The 20,406-nt window shown below is 42.2% G+C and overlaps 1 protein-coding gene across 3 annotated transcripts in view; it reads right to left on the bottom strand.

Annotated features, from left to right (window-relative positions):
* Window positions 1-20,406, bottom strand: part of LNX1 (ligand of numb-protein X 1) — a 127,165-nt gene that overhangs the window by 39,363 nt on the left and 67,396 nt on the right. For 2 of the 3 annotated variants that reach the window (XM_074951399.1, XM_074951400.1), the window contains 3 exons: window positions 17,029-17,270; window positions 15,253-15,408; window positions 3,904-4,106 (listed from right to left, as the gene is read on the bottom strand). In XM_074951399.1, the coding sequence (XP_074807500.1) occupies window positions 3,904-4,106; window positions 15,253-15,408; window positions 17,029-17,270 (601 nt within the window). Of the gene's footprint in view, window positions 1-3,903; window positions 4,107-8,022; window positions 8,182-15,252; window positions 15,409-17,028; window positions 17,271-20,406 lie in introns of all 3 variants that reach the window. The other variant, XM_074951398.1, reaches the window with a different exon arrangement.

Raw genomic sequence — 20,406 nt, 5'->3', positions numbered from 1 at the left:
TCTACATCCATAGTGGCCAGAATGGTGTTATCAGGAAGATCACCGATGGATTGTAGTTTCCTCAGGAAGTCAGTGGTGTCTCGAAGGTAGCTGGGAGTGCTGGTAGCGTAGGGCCTGAGGAGGGAGTCTACACAGCCAGACAATCCTGCTGTCAGGGTGCCAATGCCTGAGATGATGGGGCACCCAGGATTTCCAGGTTTATGGATCTTGGGTAGTAGATAGAATATCCCAGGTCGGGGTTCCAGGGGAGTGTGTCTGTGCGGATTTGATCTTGCGCTTTTTCAGGGAGTTTCTTGAGCAAATGCTGTAGTTTCTTTTGGTAACTCTCAGGGGGATCAGAGGGTAATGGCTTGTAGAAAGTGGTGTTGGAGAGCTGCCGAGCAGCTGAAGTTGTGTGAGAACAGCCCCAAGTCCATAATCAGAAGCATCAGTAGTTACAACTGTGGGCAATGCAGGACTGAATAGTGCAAATAATGGACTATGTACAATCAAGTCTTTCACCGTTTTGAAACTAGCTTGTGCATCCATTGTCCACAGTAAGGTTGAACTTCTCCGTAGTAATTCCCGTAATGGTTCAATGACAGAAGCATAATTGGGAATGAATTTTGCATACCAGGAGGTAAGACCCAAGAAGGAATGTAAGGTTTGCAAATCTGTTGGAGGAGGAGCATTTGAAATTTCCAGGATATGATCTGGATCAGGTTTTAGTCCAGCCTGTGAAATTGTATGCCCCAGAAAGGAGAGTTCAGTTTGTCTAAATTTGCATTTGGACCTATTGAGCTGGAGGCCTGCTGTGCTGATGCAGTTTAGTACAGACTGCAGGTTATTGTCACGCTCCTCAGAAGTATTTCCAAACACGATAATATCATCCAGATAGCACTGAACTCCATGCTGATCCTTCAGAATCAATGACATTTTTTGAAAGGCACTTGGGGCAGATGCGAGACTGTATGGAACACGTTTAAAACGAAATAGTCCCTCATGTGTAATAAATGCTGTGAGGTCTCTGCTATCTTCATGCAACATAACCTGGTGGTATGCGCTCTGCAAATCAAGAGTAGAAAACATCTCTGCTCCATGGAGTTCTGCAAATACTTCTTTTATGTGAGGAAGAGGATGGCTGTCAATCACAATAGCTTTATTTGGCTCCCTTAAGTCCACACAAAGGTGAATGCCTCCAACCTTCTTCTGCATCACTACTATAGGTGAAACCCATTCCGAGGAGTCGATCTCTTCAATAATGTCCTTTTGAACAAGTCTTCTAAGTTCTTCTGAAACAGCTTTCCTGACTGAAAAGGGTAAGCACCATAACTTCTGTCATACAGGCATCACATTATTCCGCATTTTAACTTTATGCAGAAACTCATAAGCACAGCTGAGTTTCTCCTCAACCTGGTGTTGGGTCCCAGCTGAAACTGGTGTGTGTACCGCAAGAGTGCTTTACTGAGGAAGATCAATTCATCCATTAACTACCCTGAGATTTAAAGCAGCCAATAAATCTCTGCCCAGGATAGGAGTGCCTTTGTGGACAATGTAGAACTCTGCAGTTACACAGCAATCACAAAAGGTAACTATTACTGGCAGGCAGCCATGTACTGGAATATGGTTTTTCAAACAGCACACCAAATGAAGTTTGGGTTCAGTAAGAGGCACATCTTTAAAGTAATGCAGATCAATGGAATCAGGTAGTATAGATACTGCTGAGCCAGTGTCCAACATTAGCTGAATAGAGTGTGGTTTGCCTGAGGGTATGGCAGAAATGTTTACAGTGCACTTTATCTGTTCTGGAATATGTGCAGTAGTGATTTTGTCCACGCTCAGCACAGTAACATCTGGTATTGTAACTGCATGCACCTGTTGATTGAACTGGCTACTGCGACATACTTTAGCAAAATGTCCAATCTTTTTGCAATGATTGCACTGAGCTACTTTTGCTGGACATCCTGTGTAGCTTGCAAGGTGCTGTGGGGATCCACAGCAAAAGGACGCTTTTACTGTATTTTGAATTTGCTGATTCAGTGGTTTTTCATTAGTTTTCCTCTTGCAATTGTGTATCTGCAGTGGTAGTGAACTTTTCTGCAAAGGAGTCACAGCCTGGACTGTGCCTCCTGTATCCATGCTCATTATTTTGGCTTCAGCTGTAGCTGACTCAATCTGAGTAGCAATGGTTATTGCTTTTTCTAGTGTAAGTTGTGGTTCTAGAAATAAGCGTTCTCCTACATGAAGCATGGTTGTTTTCTCAATGAGCTGGTCAATCATCTCATCTGCCATATTCTCAAAGTCACAAATTACAATCAGACTCCTCAGGGAAGCAATATACTGCATTATAGTCTCCCCTGTTTTCTGCTCACGCTGGCAAAATCTGTAGCGATTAGCTACTACATTCACTTTTGGCACAAAAAAATTCTTTAATGCAGTTAGTGCAGTCTCATATTTATCATCTGCAAGGGGATGAGTGTAAAATATATGCTGCCCTTCTGCTCCAAGGCAGTGGTTTAGCAGAGCACACTTTCTTACTTCAGAAATCTCTGCAGCACTGATTGCAAGCAGATAAGTCTCAAACATATGGATCCAGGTAGTAAAAGCAATTGGAGGCTCACCTGGGCTTTGCAGAAAGGGTGCAAGTGGGTTCAGAGGCAGAAGATCCATCCTCATCACCAAAATGTTGTATCAACCAGGCAAGGTACTACCAAGCTTCAACAGGACTTTATTTTCAAAGTGGAAACCTCTTTACCAAGCTCCTGCTGCACCCTCTGTACCTCTCTCCCGCCTCTCAACTCCTCCGTTTCCTGTCCTTTCAGACTCCCAACACAGTGCAGTGCTCCCAATTCTAATAATTACAAGCAACATCTAAACACCACACCACCCACTGGACTGGGCCTGTAGGAGTTTCAGGGCCAAATTCTCTGCTGGTAGAACTCTATTAAAGTTGCATCAACTGAGAATTTAGCTCTCAATGTATTAACAACATTTCCTTTAAAAACACAAACCCACAAGCCCTAATATTAGAACAGTCTTTGCAATGCCCTTAAACTGAATTAAAGATTAAAACAATTAACATTTCTTTTATTCAAATATACAAACTTTCCTAAGCCTTCCCTCCCCCCTGCCAGTTTAGAAAAACACCCATGCATTTCTTAAACCAGACGCCAGACAGTGACGGGTGAACTTAAAGGTCTGGAGCTTCTATTTGGTTAAGGGTCATTCTGTTTATCAGAAGCGTATAGGAATATCTTGGCCCTCATTCTCCTAACCCTGCAGCTTGTGTAGTCATTAGTGCAAAGGGGGTGTAAAACACAGTCAAGCCAGAATGGAGGCATTTCAAACACCCTTTGTGCTAGTGTAAGTCAGCAAACAAGGAGCAGGACAATGGAGAATTAGGCCCCTTTCATCCAGAAGTGGATCTCAAAATGTCACTAAAACAGACTGAACTGTACTTCCTGATTCTGGCTGGGTCAGAAATGGCACAAGAGTACTCTCTCTTACTGCATTTTGGTCCTTCTGCCTAAGGCCAGGAAGCAGAGGGGCCTGAAACTCAAGGGAAAATGAGAAAACCAATCAGTAATCTTCAAAAAAAGGTTTGGTTGAAGTTTTGAGCAAAAGTTAGGGTCAGTTCTTATTTGTGCAATGCAGTTCACCCATCCTTATTTACTGAGGCCCCAATTCGGGAAAGCATTCCTACTCAGGACAGCACTCAAATACATGCCTATATGACAGAAGGAACCATATCAAGCACCAGAGTCTGCAGTTTAATGACACATCTTGTCATGTATTATACTTCTGTATATGCAAACAGGTAAGTCTTACCTCCCTGTCTTACAACCCTATTGCAGTATGTATTTACATTGACTTGTTCTTTGTTAAAATGTTAACCCTTCACCTGGCATTTCCACAATACTGTACCTTTAGTATCATGTCTCCCGGCAGTAATCTTCCATCTCTGGCAATCGCGCCATCTCGATAGATGTGTTGTATAATTATGTGAACCAAAGGCGTCTCACTGCCTCCCACAACTCTAATGGCAAGACTTTCTTTGGGATCACCACGATTGATCTTAATACTGGTAATTTCTCCATCTGGAATCAGGTGATATAATCTGGGGAAGACTGAAATGCACATAAAAAGGTATTTATCTGAAATAATAATTTTGCTTTATTAAAAAAAAACCCCATAATTTCAGGTCTCTGCAGCAGATCCAACTAGGTTTTAGCAGTCGATATGGTTTATGTTAAAGGGGAGGAGAGGATGCCATGCTGTTTTCAGGGATTGTTGTAATTAGTAAATTCAAGGTTTAATGTTTTCTGCAATCAGTTCTTCTCTGCATCTTCTACTTTGATGGGCTGCACCTTCCCCACTCATAAGTACGATTCTACAGAACGCTGCTGGGACCTTCAGTGTGATCGAGGCTGGTGAAATGTATTTAAAGATTATGTGCAGTGATTTGTTCTAATATCCTAGGAGAACTAAATAGATACTTTACCTCTCCAATACCCTCCCTTCTCAGACAGTTCTTTCCTGGCCCCAGGAGCGTCTCAGAGGGATGTGTGTAACTACCAGACAAACCAAGAGCCTGCAGGGGCTGCAGCCTGACCTACTAGCCCAGAACACATACCTGAGTTGTCACAGACTTTTTTTGTGTGTGTGTGTGTGTCTGTCTGTCTGTCCAGGACCAACTTGAACATTGTCTACTATTGATTTAGTAGCCCAGGGTTTCAGCACCAGAACAGAAAGTTCCAAGGGACATTTGGCTCACAAAACCTGAGGAAATATTTCCTCACATCTAGAAAGTTTCTTAATATCCAAATTAAAGGGAGGAGAAAATTTTCTGGGCTACCCAAAGAGAAGTGACATTTTCACTGTAGGACCCTTCCTACTTCACTGTATGGAACTCAAGCAAACTCATTGGAATAGGAATCCCTTGCTTCTTCTAACTTAAGTATGCAAAATGTCCATATTAAAGCAGCATGCACTTGGACAGAGAGCAGTCAGAGATCCCTAAGGATCTGAGGTAGACAAGGCTCCCTCCAAACTTCAAGGGCTTTCCAAACTCATGGGCCCAGCTACATGAGAAAAAATGACTCATTGTGGATAAATCAGTCATATACAATGCATAAGGGTTTAGTTTAAATTCTAATTGGAAAATGCAGACTTAAATGTGTCTCAGCATAGAGCCAATTTAGTGGAAAGGGACGATACATCTGCAGTCATCAATAGGGGATGTGTTATCTCCCCAGTGTCGTCTACGGCCTGGTGAAACTTTACTACAGAGCCTTAGTTTCAGACAAATACAGCTAGGCAGTTGGGTGTCCTGGTTATTACTACAGGGTGTTATCTCCCATCTATAGAAAAGTAATATGGCATTATTCCCAATACAGACCCCAATTCAGCCAGGAATTTAAGAATGTGCCTAACTTTAAGAATATATATAGCCCCACTGAAATCATGGGATTGCTCACGTTCTTAAAGTCTGGCTTGTGCTTTAGTACCTTTCTGCAGCAGCTCTATACCATACAGAGACAAACTAGCTTGGATTTTAGTAAAAGGAAATTTATTTGAAGGGAACAATGATCTTATTTCCTCTCAATGCTGGAATATTTTTCACCTGACTTAAGAAGCCCTCGCCTGGTAGCACAAAACCATGATGTCTGCTCAGCTGTATTGTGTGAAGCTCTGCTGTACTTGAGGATCCGAGCATAGATTTATTATCTTTTAAACTATAATTTACTTTAGAAGTATGTTCCTTTCCCAAATAGCACATTTGTCTGTACAACGTTGCTATAATTTTCTTCTCTTTTAGGAGTATTAAAACTTTTGGTTCAAATTCATTCCTGTATAAATCCAAATAAAATCAATGGCGTTACACTAAGGAAGTATTTGGTTCAATATTATTTTACACATGCCTTAGTATTTTTTAATGTATTCATCTGTCCCAAACCATCTATTACAGAGGTAAAGGCCCCACACATGAGAGAAGGCATTTTGAATTTTTGGCACAATGGATCTTTTGATTGTAAGGGTGAGCTCACATGAATAACCCACTGGTAGAGAAATAATGTATCATCATTCCTTTCAAAGAACTGTAATTACCTATTTTTAAAATCAAAGAGCAGAGGTTGCCATTAAAAAGCTAACACTTAACTAGAGTTACAGCAGAACAGTATCAGAGAACACAGTATTTCCTAGTCTAAGTTTGTCAAAGAGCAAATAGACAGAGAGAGAGAAGCTGAAAAAGAACAGGAGCATTGTGTTGCATCCCTTACTATTCCTTTGACTGTAAACTGGAAACAGGAAACTCTCCTCCATCATGCCTGTAAAGAGCACTTACCAGCAGCACAGACTTGGTCTTTGTCGTTTACATACAGTAGATACAGTTTATTACTGATCTAGGTAATTATACAGCCTCATCACTGCAGTATCCGAGTGTCTTTTTCTCTTACACCCTCCTATTAGTTGTTTCTGCTACAATACCAGCCCCTTTCTGTTTTGCGCGCACACTAAATGCCAGATAGTTGGAAATCACGTACACCTATTTTTTTGGACCAGGTTTTACCCAGTTTGTAACTTATCCAACCACTTTAAGTCACCACTGAATTTGGCCCCAAATGTTTTTTTTTTTTTAAATAAAGGATCCACACTTTCAGGGCCTGATTCTCATTTCAGCTAAGTGGGTGTATAGCTGACAGAAAGGTGTAAAGGGGCTATTGTGTAAATGAGAATCAGAACCCCAATATTTTTCATTGTACCTCATCACCTATAAACCATCTTATTGGTCTGTCCTAGGCATTTTTCATGCCCCCATAACTGTATTAGCTAGGTGCCAATGGAATCCTTGTAGTGTGATCAATGCAACTGATCAAAAAAGTGCTTGAATTTCACATTCCATGGTGACTTGTTACAGCTTCTAACAAATTGTACCATAGATTTTATCAGACTCTGTCTCTACATCTTATTCTCAGAACCTTTTCTAGTGAATTATACTGATTAGTCTCTTGATCAGTTAAACAATGTGGGCCTGATACACTACTATGTTATTCCAGTTTTACACCAGTCTTGCTGTAGATTGCAGCTGAGTTGTACTAGCATAAAAGTAGAGTACAGAAACAATTGTTATATAGTTTTGGTTCTTTGCTTCATGTATAGATGATGCTTTTAACTAGTTTGTAATCTACTGGGTCTTGCAGTGGCATGTTCCTGTATTTCACTACAAACTATTACAGCATCTTGGTTGCATATATGCCAAGAGGAATTTTAATATATAATTTGCTTTTACTCTAATCAAATGCGTAATCTATAAAGAAATCTCTCCAAGAATTTTCTCTTTTCTTGCCAGTCGCCCATTGTACAGGTTTTCCTCTTATACTCAACTGTGTACATTTGATGTCTGTAAAGAACATCCTGTAAAATACAGAATGTTCTTTATAAAAAGTAGACACTTCTGCCCATAACCCAGGTGAAATAACTGTATTAATCTCTATTTTTTCTGATGGTTTCTTTAATGCTCTCGTGTATGGTCTATATTCACAATATCCATTTCTACTTTGAGCCTGGTTTTCAGCCGTATGTTTGTCTAAACTGTACCAGATTAAAAACTAGCTGCTAACCAGATTAGGCCCCCTTTTAAGCAGAACAAATCTATTATCCACTTTCATTTCATTGTCAATATGAATTATGAAAATGGTTGATTAAAATGTACTTTACCTGTTTAAAATAGTAATATACAAGAAAAAAACCTGGAATGGCCTTTTAATTTACTAATACATTTATTTCACCCAAAAGAGTTAGGCCCTAGATCCAGCTACTGCTTGCATATGGGTGGATGCCTGCGCCTGAACAGAGCCCCACTGACCTCAACAAGATTCTGCATAGGTGCAAGTCATGTGTCACACACAGCTAGTGGCAGGGTCAGAGCCTTAATCTGTGTGCCCCCCATTTATTCCAGTCTTCACTGTATTCTTAATTAGTTATCCCCCATCCTCTTTCAGCAGGTTTTCCAGAGCAGGAAAACCCTTAAGTATTTCATACCTTTCTTTCCCCATTTACACTTCCAGTCTTTACATATCGTTGAACAGCAGAATCTAGAAAGAAGTAAACTTTCTGTCTTGTTTTTGGTGACTCTGCTTGCAGATTTTTCTCCATACTCTTGTATATTTCTCATCGGGAGTGGTATGGAACACTCTGAATCTGTCAATAATAATAAAAGGTCACCTGTGTTCAGAAATATCCAATGTACTTCTTCCTCAAGCTATACTTCTTTGATAGCAGCATGTAATATTATTGACATTACAGTTTTAAATAAGATAGGAGAGAATGGCCATTCCTGTTTAAGACAGTACCTCTGCTCACTTAAAAAGATGTAAGACTCTGAGTGTTCATTAATACTTTAGGTACAGGATTTTTATATGGGACTTTATGCCCCCCAAATTTATGTTCCTTAATGTAAGTATAAATTCAATGCTCAAATTTAGCAAACTCATATGCTTATTATGCACCAACTGATAATGCTGCTAGTGAAATATCCTGCTCCTTAACTTCCTTAACAGGAAATATCCTGTTCCTTAACTTTCCTAACTTCATCAGGTGTGATGAGTGCTGGATAATGTCTGCTATTAGGTTTTAACTCATCTTGATTAGACTGAAATTTTAACACAATTTGCACCCCATGCTGCAAATCTACATTCATGCTAGCAGGCCTGATTCACATAAGTAGCTCACATGCGTTTTATTTGCATGACTAAGGACTACTCACCTAAATAAGGCTATGCAAAGTGCAGACTATCGTTTCCTTTATCCTCGTTTCCAGAATGTAAGCAATATAGCCAATGTTATAACCAATTGTTAGCAAATATGCAGATCTATAATTCTCACACACAAGTTTGACCCAGTTTGGTTTCTGTGTTACATTAGAGTTATCTGAGCCTTACATATTGTCCTTTGCAACCTGCTTTAATGTTTGATTTTCCTAATGATTTTCAGTCACTTTGGAGACAGGAATGATCTATCTATCTATTTTTAATTTTCCAGTGAAGCAGCCTATACTTTGAGATTTTTCCTTTTTTAACATCTTATTGCTTCTGTGGTTTCTCCAGTGGTATCTCAATCTTCTCAAAGAAGGTTTGGTAAGACTGATGATGTGATTGTTTAGGATCTTATAGTATCTCAGTAAAATTGTACTTGTTTTATTTGGTCAGTAATCACATTTCCCTTTTATAGTCAATTCTTGCCTTGTACAGGCAGGCTAAAACAGGAATTTATCTCAAACGGTGGAAATCCTGCAGGATTACTCTTTTTTCTAGGTATTGATGCCTTGTGCATCACCATGGAATCAGAGTGCTTAAGATCCATGCTTATGAGATCTCCACCAGCTGTTTTGTGAGATTTTGGCAAAAACAGAACCAGAAATTCCAATCTGCTGTGGTGGATTTTAATTAGAAAATCACTGAAAGCGAGTTAGACTCCACATTCTGGGTTTGGGCCACTTCTAGAATAAACTTGATTGGTTTCTTTCTTTGGTCTGTATAAACCATTTCCCTTTCTTTATACAAGTCTCACAGGCATGACACTGAAAAGGGGATTCTAGTTCCCTAAAATCATTAACTTTTTCTTATCTTTTCAATATCTCCATTCAGTGAATAGGACTCTCATCTTGCTCAGGATCAATTCCTGCCTCTTGCACCAAAGCCAATTAGCCAGGCTTAGTACAGGGAGTGTCACAGGAGTGGGAAGGAAGAAATCTACCTCTACAAGCTTCTCAGCATCCATTATTGCAGCCCTGAGTCTGCAATAGCTCTTTACAGGGTGAGGGGTAGAGGCTGGTGGATCTCTGTAAGCACAGGATCCACAACCCCTATACCACACGTACCCCAGCCTGCCCACAGCCTTGCCAACAACTCACTTGTATTGATCCCCTATAAAGGAACTCTACAGGGTACAAGGAGGCAGACATCCTGGCAATGTCCACATCAGCTCTACTGCCCTCTGCAACTGAGAAGAAAAGGGTAAGATGTATGTCTCACTGCAGGGGGCCACCTGCAACATTGCAGTCCCTAGGAGGCAGCCAAGCCTCATGAGACATATGACAATGAGAAAAATTCAGATAATCAGCTTTTTTAAGTTATTTTGAGGTAAAGCCCATTTAAAAAAATGTTTTACTTAATTTAACAATTAGTTTAAATTAACCAATTTAATATTTATGTATAAACAGCTTTGAAGTTGTTGGAGTTTCAGTGGTTTCCAATGAATCCTGAATCCCTTTTAGGCCTAACTTTGCCTCTTGAGATTGTCAAGATGGTAGCTTCTTGCTTGACCACTCACTATTCACTCACCTTCCTTTTATTCGTATGCTTTTCATAGAACACTGCAGTTTCTCTTAACTTTTTTTTCCCCTCACTGGGATAGCCTCATAAGACCTTTAAAGAGCCAATAAAGAGACCACACACTCTTACTCCAAGATACACCTGCTGTCTGGATGCATTTGCTGTATGTTTGTATAGCTCCTACCACAATGGAGTCCCAGCTCCTAGGGGCTACCAGATTACTAAAATAGCAGGAAATGTCATTCAGCAATCACAATCTCCATTTATTTTACAGCTTCCTAAAATAACCAATGAATGTTACTGAAAACCATCAGCGTGAGTACCTGTTACAGGGGGAGACCCAAATGCCCGTTCCCACAGTTAGTGTTAGCCCTAGGTGGTTTAAAATTAATACTGTAGATTGGTTTGAATGAGGAGTATATATGTCTCTGTTGGACAGAAATGAACATAGACAGAGTGGTGCCAAACTAGGAGTATATTGACATATGTGGAGTACACCATAGTTGTACTGACTTGCTCATGGTACTTGATCATTAAAGTCGACTGTTGAGGTAACTCACAGTGACAGACATAGTCATAAGAAATTACATCTTAAATGCAACACAGTTGGAGAGGCTTCTTTAAAAGCTGTAGGAATTATTTCAAACCCTACATGCTACAAGTTAGACCATTCTCATTTAAACACTATCACCTTGGATACCATATTGTAAACAAACATTTCCTTGCCCATATTGCCAGAGAAAATATCTTAAATTCTTAAAAATGAAAGAATTTTAAACATCCAGTTTACTTCTCAGTATTTATGCTTTGCTTTTTAGCATTTCCTTCATTTTGAACAATGAACAATTTTTGCTGAAACTTTCAGAAAAATTCAGGCTGAGGCAGAGAGCAAGTCTAAAAATTTTTAGCCTAAATGGTTAGGGTTTGACAAAGTTATCAGCAACTGAAAACAGGGGCTTACCATGGAAAGTGTCAGGCAATCTTAGCTTTAGGTGGCACTACCAGACCCATTTATAATTGATCATTAAACTCCTAAGAGAGCCTCTAGGATGCTATAATATAATCAGATTAAAGAGACAATCAGCATTGTTTAATATTTATCCAATGCATCAGTGTCCATGGTGAGAGAAAGAACTGTGTGAAGGCAAGCTAAACAGAGTCAAGACTGTTTCACTGTGGATCTTTCCACCTTAATGAAAAGCATGATGAAGAGGAGTATAGATCATCTCTAAGGCTAAGATTTTGCCATAGATATTTTAGTAAAAGTCACGGATAGTTCATGGGCAATAAAGAAAAATTCACAGAAGCCGTGACCTATCCCTGACTTTTACTAAAAATATCCATGATAAAATGGGAAGGGACTAGGCAGCTGTGGGTGGCTAGGAGCTCTGGGGCCCCCACCACCCGTGGGGACTCAGAGCTCCAGGGTCCCCATGACTCCCCGCACGGCTGCTGGGGGCTCCGGGGACCCCCTGCCACCAGGAGACCCCCTGTCCCTGTGGCCAGCAGTTCCCCTGCCCTCATGGCTGAGGACCTGTGGTCCCCCTGCCGCCACGGCTGGGGAACCGCGGGGGTCCCCCTGCCCCGCTGTGATGGGTGGGGAGCTGCGGGGTACCCCCCCCGCCTGTGGCAGCTGGGGAGCTGCGGGGTACCCCTGCTGCCCATGAGGGCTGGGAGCTTGGGAGACCACTGCCTCAGGTGGAGATGGTACCTCACAGCAGGGCTGGAGTCATGGAGGCCTTTGGAAGTCACTTCCATGACCTCTGTGACAAAATCATAGAATCATAGAATATCAGGGTTGGAAGGGACCTCAGGAGGTCATCTAGTCCAACCCCCTGCTCAAAGCAGGACCGACCCCCAACTAAATCATCCCAGCCAGGGCTTTGTCAAGCCTGACCTTAAAAACTTCTAAGGAAGGAGATTCCACCACCTCCCTAGGTAACGCATTCCAGTGCTTCACCACCCTCCTAGTGAAAACGTTTTTCCTAATATCCAACCTAAACCTCCCCCACTGCAACTTGAGACCATTACTCCTCGTTCTGTCATCTGCTACCACTGAGAACAGTCTAGATCCATCCTCTTTGGAACCCCCTTTCAGGTAGTTGAAAGCAGCTATCAAATCCCCCCTCCTTCTTCTCTTCCGCAGACTAATCTTCTCTTCCGCAGACTAAAATCATAGCCTTAATCATCATCTCAGGCACACAGCAGCTAGCCTACCGGTTTCACATTATCAGAGCAGGGCCACAGTGATGATATCAGACCCATCATATAAGGGAGACTATACAAGACAACATGGGCTATGGCAAGGAGGTTATTCTAAATGCTGTTCATGCTGTGCAGCTGCAGGAAGCGCAAGCATCACAAAGGAAGTTCTTACTTGCCCCTTATCCATGGAGATCTTGTGCCTGAGGTACAGACAAACACAAAACAGTCAGAGACCCCTAAACCCGGCCAGAGGAGGGAGTTCTGACAGACCAGCAGATCAACCATAACGGACGTTAATAACTCAACCTCGGTTGGGCTTTTGCCAAACAGATGGCAGCTCCTCACAGAAAGGTTCACCTTTAATTAGTAATATGGCATTATTAAAAACGTTTACTGCAGCCGGATATTTGCTATTCAGATGGCATGGGCATAAAAACCATGAACACTTTGGGCCTGATTCGGCACTCACACTGGCATAAATCAGGGGTCTCTCTGCTGTTAATGGAGTTACACTCATGGAAACAAAGGGAAAGTCAAACTCTCTCTCTCTGGGAAAGTTGGGTAATTTGGCCACAGCTGACCAGTTGAGAATCCCACCACAGGGGAGATGTAGGTGATAATGTAAAGCAAGCAGAGCCAGCTCTGGCACCTGTGCCAAACCTCCCAACCACCCTAGCAGAAGGGGCATGTGACGGGAGACAGAGGGCATGTCAGAGGCAGAAAGGAAAGGGGAGAGGGCAGGGCAGAAGGCAGCTCTGCTACATCAATTCACAACTGGTATATGGTCCCTTGGGAACCAGAGTAAGCGGTCATAAATTACAGGAGCACCTAAACTATTCTAACTTGGGTTGAGGCCAGGGCTGGGGCATCTCGAGACTCAAGGAGCCATAACTGGCTCCCTGATGGCCCCAGTCTCTTCCGCACTGAGACCTGCTCAGCACAGGAGAATATCTGGCTTTTGAATCCCATTTTGACTAAACATTGAGTGGCACAGGACATATGTCTAGAAATAAATTGCATTGAAGTTGACAGCTACAGAAAAAACCTTAAAATAATGGCAGCTAAACCATCCAAACTGCTGCTGACCTCTGTGAAAGCATGAGGTACAAAATATAATGTTGGTAAAACCAGCCAGATCTTGAATCCTGCCAGGATTCAATTCATCCCAATATTTACCAGTCAGGATGATCCTGGAAGGGTACAGGCAATGCCTGGAAGCCAATGGGCCTCTAAGAGAAAGGTATCCACTCCAACGCAGCACCACACTCTCCAAGAGGTAAAATCTCTCCAAAAGGGATAAGAGACTCGGCAAAGCAGAATAAATCTGCAGCAGGCTGAAAATCCAGCCTGGAGAACTATGACCTGTTTGGCTATCAGACTCCAGCCATCTCCAGAGTGTGACCCAGTGACAGCACAATTAACAAGAGTCAGACCGTAGACTATGGAGAACAACTGAGGGAGCCCCTGCACCCACACAGAATTGGAGTGTTCTGCTGCCTGTCAAGATGATTACAATTGTTTCACAAAGAACTGTATGCAGTTTCTCCTCCAGCAAGAGGAGAGAGATGAGCAAGAACCTTTGAGTCTCTGCTAAACAAAGCACCTGTTGTAATGAACTGTCAAGTATCAAAATCACAGATTCATATTAAGGGTGTATTTGAATTATTGCAAGTTATTTGTTTACATGCTTGTTTCCAAGATGTAATAGGACATTTAAAGACAGATTCCCAGAACTGTGATCACACAACTGCATACATTTTTTAATTTGAGTTCATACAGTTATAGTAACGTCCATGCAACACTGACCTAAGCAAGATGCAAATGGATATCTGATTTGGGGATAAGAGATTCTATGTCATGCTCCCATCGTTAAAGTTTAGAGCAGAGAAATAATGAGCTTGATTTAGGCAACAACTATGCCAAAGATATTGTCACTTCCCCTCCATCCTGATGGCTGCCGTGTTGGCATATGGTGCAGAGCAATTAGTTAACATTTATGTAGTGCTGTGAGCATATCAAGTGCTAAGTATTATTTTTCACCCCTCCCTGTCACTGACAGATAACATATCGTAACTTGTCTCTATTTCCCTTTGACAGAGCACAATGCTCTTGCAGTGTCACCTATCTGGCCATGTTAGCACACACCTGCCACAAAATATCAAACATAAGTGCTGGAACACTGATGGTGATATTTCACATTTGTATAATACCTTCCACCTACAGACTTCCAAACCCTTAAAAACATCAATGAAGCCTTACAACACCCTCTGAGATGTATAGTAGGTATTATCTAAATTTTATAGAGGAGGAAACTTAGACACACACTGGATAAGTGGCTTGTCCAAAATCAAAGAGTGAATCGGGGCAGAGCGAACAACAGAATTCAGGTGTCCTAACTTCCAACCCCATGTTTTAAACACTAGCCCACCCTTGTCTGTAGGCCACCCATGTCTCTGTAGCATGTGTTCTGTTGCCAGAATAGCCCCAGTCAGATTCCACATATCTCTAAGTTCTCCCTCTCCTTGTTTGGCTGGTACATTTAAAACAAAATAAAACAATGAAGTGTTTTAAAAACACAAACTAATCCATGACTAGAGCTCCTAGGCACTACGGTCACACAATACATAAATAATAACAGAAGAACTGCAAGACCTGGGTGTTAAATCGTCATGTGAGTGGGGTTCCCAGCCAGTCATGATATATAGAAAAATACACAGGCTGAACAGAGCATTACCTTCCTCTGTGGCAAGACAGTTTTCAACATGCTCCCTTTCCCGGTCAGCCTGGTTGGATACAGCACTGCCATTTTTCGTCCTTCGAAGGACACTCAAAGCTCGATTTATTTTTTTAAAAGACCTGGTTCTTATAGTGGAACGTTCGAAGGGCCTACCTGCAACAGACAGAGAAAAATAAATAGAATGCAGCAGCTTTGGGTTGTACAACCTACAGAACCACGTCATTTCTGTAACCCCAGCTATGCGCAGGGGAGGCAGAGGCAGTGGTGGTAGTGACACCAGGGCTGCTGTAGCTTCTCCCTCCCCTCCTCACTGCATATGGCTTTCCTTATGTTGTATCTGGCCCCAAATGGAGTTTCGGGCCTGAGAATTCATTAACCTTAATTTGAAGGATTGCTATCCTGCACCCCAGAATCTTTAACTCCATCTGTTTAGCCATCCATAAACGCAACATTGATTTCCAGGGGTAGTGGCCTGTGAACAGCGCTATTCAAAGCCAAAGCCATACCAAGGATTGGCTAGTGGAAAATGCCTGTAAGGTGAAGGGCTAGGGCCACAACAAATGAGCTGAGTATGTTCCACCAGCCTGCAGGAGAGAAACTGGAGGCTCTTGCTAGGTCTGCTATAGAAGCAGCACATGGCACTGCTACAAAGCCATCATGGTGGCCCCTCCAGTCCCCCACCCTAACAGTGCCTAATATTTTAATGGCTAAAATTAGAAGTGTCAGGAATGCTAGCCACACGGCATTCCATCCTCCTGATTAGCAATAATAATTAGGGAGGAGAGAAACCAAAAAGGGTCCTAATTCTAAAGCAGGCAAAAGAACTTTTTAAAAAGGTTTTTAAAATTGGGCAAAAATAATGATATGAAGGAAGAGAGGAGAAAAGAGCAAAAGGGACTTGCAAGACAGTACAAACGTATAATAACTGAAATACAGACTCTCCTGATTTCTACAGAACCATAGGTATGCATGGCACTTCTTACTCTGTATCTTTCAGTACGATATGCGTACTGTGCATCACCATCTAGTGGTACAAAACTCCCCCAATCAGATTTAACTCCCCCCCCTCCCCCAGCCCAACCAAAACAGCAGGGTTCAATTCAATGATGAAGGTCTTTGATTCTGGTGCTCTCTCCCCACCTTTCTGTCTGCCTGCCCACTCCATGTTCTCAAGACCAAAGCGTTGGTTTTGGATTCCTAATTCAACTCAGTTTAAATTTTACCTTTGTAGCCTTGCGTCCGTTCTCCCAAGACAAACTCCTTTTGGCTCCCATGCCCCCACAAATACTAGTTCTACCTGTACTCTACTCTTCTTTTCACTGGCTATACTCCTTGATGGTTACTTTCGGCCATACTGCATTTTTCCAATATGCTACACTCACTGGGGTTTGGCAGGGCAGGGTAGTGGAGGAAGAAATAGGGAAAGATTTATTGGTGTGGTTAGTTCATTACTGTGGTTCGTTTTAGCAATGCCAGCTCCTCTGAGCTTCATCATCTTGGAATGTTGGCAAACACTCCCCCAAGGTCATGGGTTCATTTCCCTGGGAACATTTTATACCCACAAAACATTGGTTCATTTCAAGATATTGCTGAATGCATTTTTCACCTTAAATATATTGGTTTATTGGGAGCGTGTCTTTAAAAAACAAATACAAAAGAGTTATTACAGAAAACAAACAGGTTTCTCTGCTCTCTGACATTTTAAAGCTTTCAGCAAAGTTAATTTCAGAGAGAGGCCCCCTGGCCTCAGAGACTATCCTAGTTAGTTCTTACTTCTGTTTTGGTTGCTTCTACTGGGGTCCCCAGACCTGCTCCCTGACTGGTTGTCTTCTGAGGCAGGGCTGAAGGCTGGATTAACTAGGCCTGGCTCATCCGTCATTAAGGCTATCGCTGCAGCTGCGGAGAGCTCTGGGCCAAGAGCCGCTACGGTTAAAGTGGCACTACAGTCTGGAGAGTCATCTTGTGAACGTCTCTTTCGTTCCTTGGTAAGGCCATAATGGGATGCTCCTTTACATCTAAGGCAAAGGGAAAGGATATGTTAGTAAAAGTTGCATTTAAAATATTACCTGCTTACGATGAGTGTCTGACATTGACGAATGATTAACAGTACCAAGAGTAATGATTGCAATTAAATCTTTTTCTTGATCTATGAAATACAGACACCAAACAATGTGGGAAAATGCCAGCCCAGTCGAGGTTTCACAGAATTAAAAGAAATTGAATAGATGCCACTGAATAATTAGCTAAATTATTATTTTAATTGAGAAATCTACTTCAATAGACAATTAGATAGATACAGCCTGTTGGTAGCTGTAGTTCTGTTGGGCACAAACGCGAGACACAGGCATAGCAGGTGATTGATCAAATCAAAGACCGGAATCCATAATCTGTCCTTTGTGCGCAATTAATGAAAGAGACCAGTGTGAGGCTTGAAAGCTTGTTTGTCTCAGCTTATGTTTGTGAAAGAAAAAGCCACATACACAGTAGCTTTGTGAGCTCCTCACCATGACAAATATTCTCTGTCAGAGGAGCTGTCACTCTGTTAGCATAAAAAGAAAAGGAGGACTTGTGGCACCTCAGAGACTAACCAATTTATTTGAGCATAAGCTTTCGTGAGCTACAGCTCACTTCATCGGATGCATTCAGTGGAAAATACAGTGGGGAGATTTATATACACAGAGAACATGAAACAATGGGTGTTACCATACACACTGTAACGAGAGTGATCAGGTAAGGTGAGCTATTACCAGCAGGAAAGCGGGGGGGGTGGAAGGGGGGCAGGGAAAACCTTTCGTAGTGATAATCAAGGTGGGCCATTTCCAGCAGTTGACAAGAACGTCTGAGGAACAGCGGGGGGGGGGGGGTTTAATAAACATGGGGAAATAGTTTTACTTTGTGTAATGACCCATCCACTCCCAGTCTTTATTCAAGCCTAAGTTAATTGTATCCAGTTTGCAAATTAATTCCAATTAGCAGTCTTTCGTTGGAGTCTGTTTTTGAAGTTTTTTTGTTGAAGAATTGCCACTTTTAGGTCTGTAATCGAGTGACCAAAGAGATTGAAGTGTTCTCTTACTGGTTTTTGAATGTTATAATTCTTGACATCTGATTTGTGTCCATTTATTCTTTTACATAGAGACTGTCCAGTTTGGCCAATGTACATAGATTCATAGATACTAAGGTCAGAAGGGACCATTATGATCATCTAGTCTGACCTCCTGCACAACGCAGGCCACAGAATTTCACCCACCCACTCCTGCAATAAACCTCTCACCTATGTCTGAGCTACTGAAGTCCTCAAATCGTGGTTTAAAGACTTCAAGGAGCAGAGAATCCTCCAGCAAGTGACCCGTACCCCATGCTACAGAGGAAGTCGAAAAACCTCCAGGGCCTCTTCCAATCTTCCCTGGAGGAAAATTCCTTCCCGACCCCAAATATGGCGATCAACTAAACCCTGAGCATATGGGCAAGATTCACCAGCCAGATACTACAGAAAATTCTTTCCTGGGTAACTCAGATCCCACCCCATCTAACATCCCATCACAGGCCATTAGGCTTATTTACCATGAATATTTAATTACCAAAACCATGTTATCCCATCATACCATCTCCTCCATAAACTTATCGAGTTTAATCTTAAAGCCAAATAGATCTTTTGCCCCCACTGCTTCCCTTGGAAGGCTATTCCAAAACTTCACTCCTCTGATGGTTAGAAACCTTCGTCTAATTTCAAGTCTAAACTTCCTGGTGGCCAGTTTACATCCATTTGTTCTTGTGTCCACATTGGTACTGAGCTTAAATAATTCCTCTCCCTCTCCGGTATTTATCCCTCTGATATATTTATAGGGAGCAATCATATCTCCCCTCAACCTTCTTTTAGTTAGGCTAAACAAGCCAAGCTCCTTGAGTCTCCTTTCATAAGACAAGTTTTCCATTCCTCGGACCATCCCTGTACCTTTTCCAGTTTGAATTCATCCTTCTTAAACATGGGAGACCAGAACTGCACACAGAGGGGCATTGCTGGCACATGATGACTTATATCACATTGGTAGATCTGCAGGTGAACGAGCCTCTCATAGTGTGGCTGATGTGATTAGGCCCTATGATGGTGTCCCCTGAATAGATATATGGACACAGTTGGCAATGGGCTTTGTTGCAAGGATAGGTTCCTGGGTTTGTGGTTCTGTTGTGTGGTTGCTGGTGAGTATTTGCTTCAGGTTGGGGGGCTGTCTCTAAGCAAGGACTGGCCTGTCTCCCAAGATCTGTGAGAGTGATGAGTCGTCCTTCAGGATAGGTTGTAGATCCTTGATGATGCGTTGGAGAGGTTTTAGTTGGGGGCTGAAGGTGATGGCTAGTGGCGTTCTGTTATTTTCTTTGTTAGGCCTGTCCTGTAGTAGGTAACTTCTGGGTACTCTTCTGGCTCTGTCAATCTGTTTCTTCACTTCGGCAGGTGGGTACTGTAGTTGTAAGAATGCTTGATAGAGATCTTGTTTGTCTCTGTCTGAGGGGTTGGAGCAAATGCGGTTGTATCGCAGAGCTTGGCTGTAGACAATGGATTGAGTGATGTGGTCTGGATGAAAGCTGGAGGCATGTAGGTAGGCATAGCGCTCAGTAGGTTTCCAGTATAGGGTGGTGTTCATGTGACCATCGCTTATTAGCACCGTAGTGTCCAGGAAGTGGATCTCTTGTGTGGACTGGTCCAGGTGGAGGTTGACGGTGGGATGGAAATTGTTGAAATCATGGTGGAATTCCTCAAGGGCTTCTTTTCCATGGGTCCAGATGATGAAGATGTCATCAGTGTAGCGCAAGTAGAGTAGGGGCATTAGGGGACGAGAGCTGAGGAAGCGTTGTTCTAAGTCAGCCATAAAAATGTTGGCATACTGTGGGGCCATGCGGGTACCCATAGCAGTGCCGCTGATTTGAAGGTATACATTGTCCCCAAATGTGAAATAGTTATGGGTGAGGACAAAGTCACAAAGTTCAGCTACCAGGTTTGCTGTGACATTATCAGGGATACTGTTCCTGACGGCTTGTAGTCCATCTTTGTGTGGAATGTTAGTGTAAAGGGCTTCTACATCCATAGTGGCTAGGATGGTGTTTTCAGGAAGATCACTGATGGATTGTAGTTTCCTCAGGAAGTCAGTGTTGTCTCAA

The sequence above is a fragment of the Natator depressus genome, chromosome 4, assembly GCF_965152275.1.
Source record: "Natator depressus isolate rNatDep1 chromosome 4, rNatDep2.hap1, whole genome shotgun sequence".
In the NCBI taxonomy this organism is placed as follows: Eukaryota; Metazoa; Chordata; order Testudines; family Cheloniidae; genus Natator; species Natator depressus.
The sequence above is the reverse complement of the archived record's forward strand: the minus strand, read 5'-3'. Positions and strand labels throughout refer to the sequence as shown.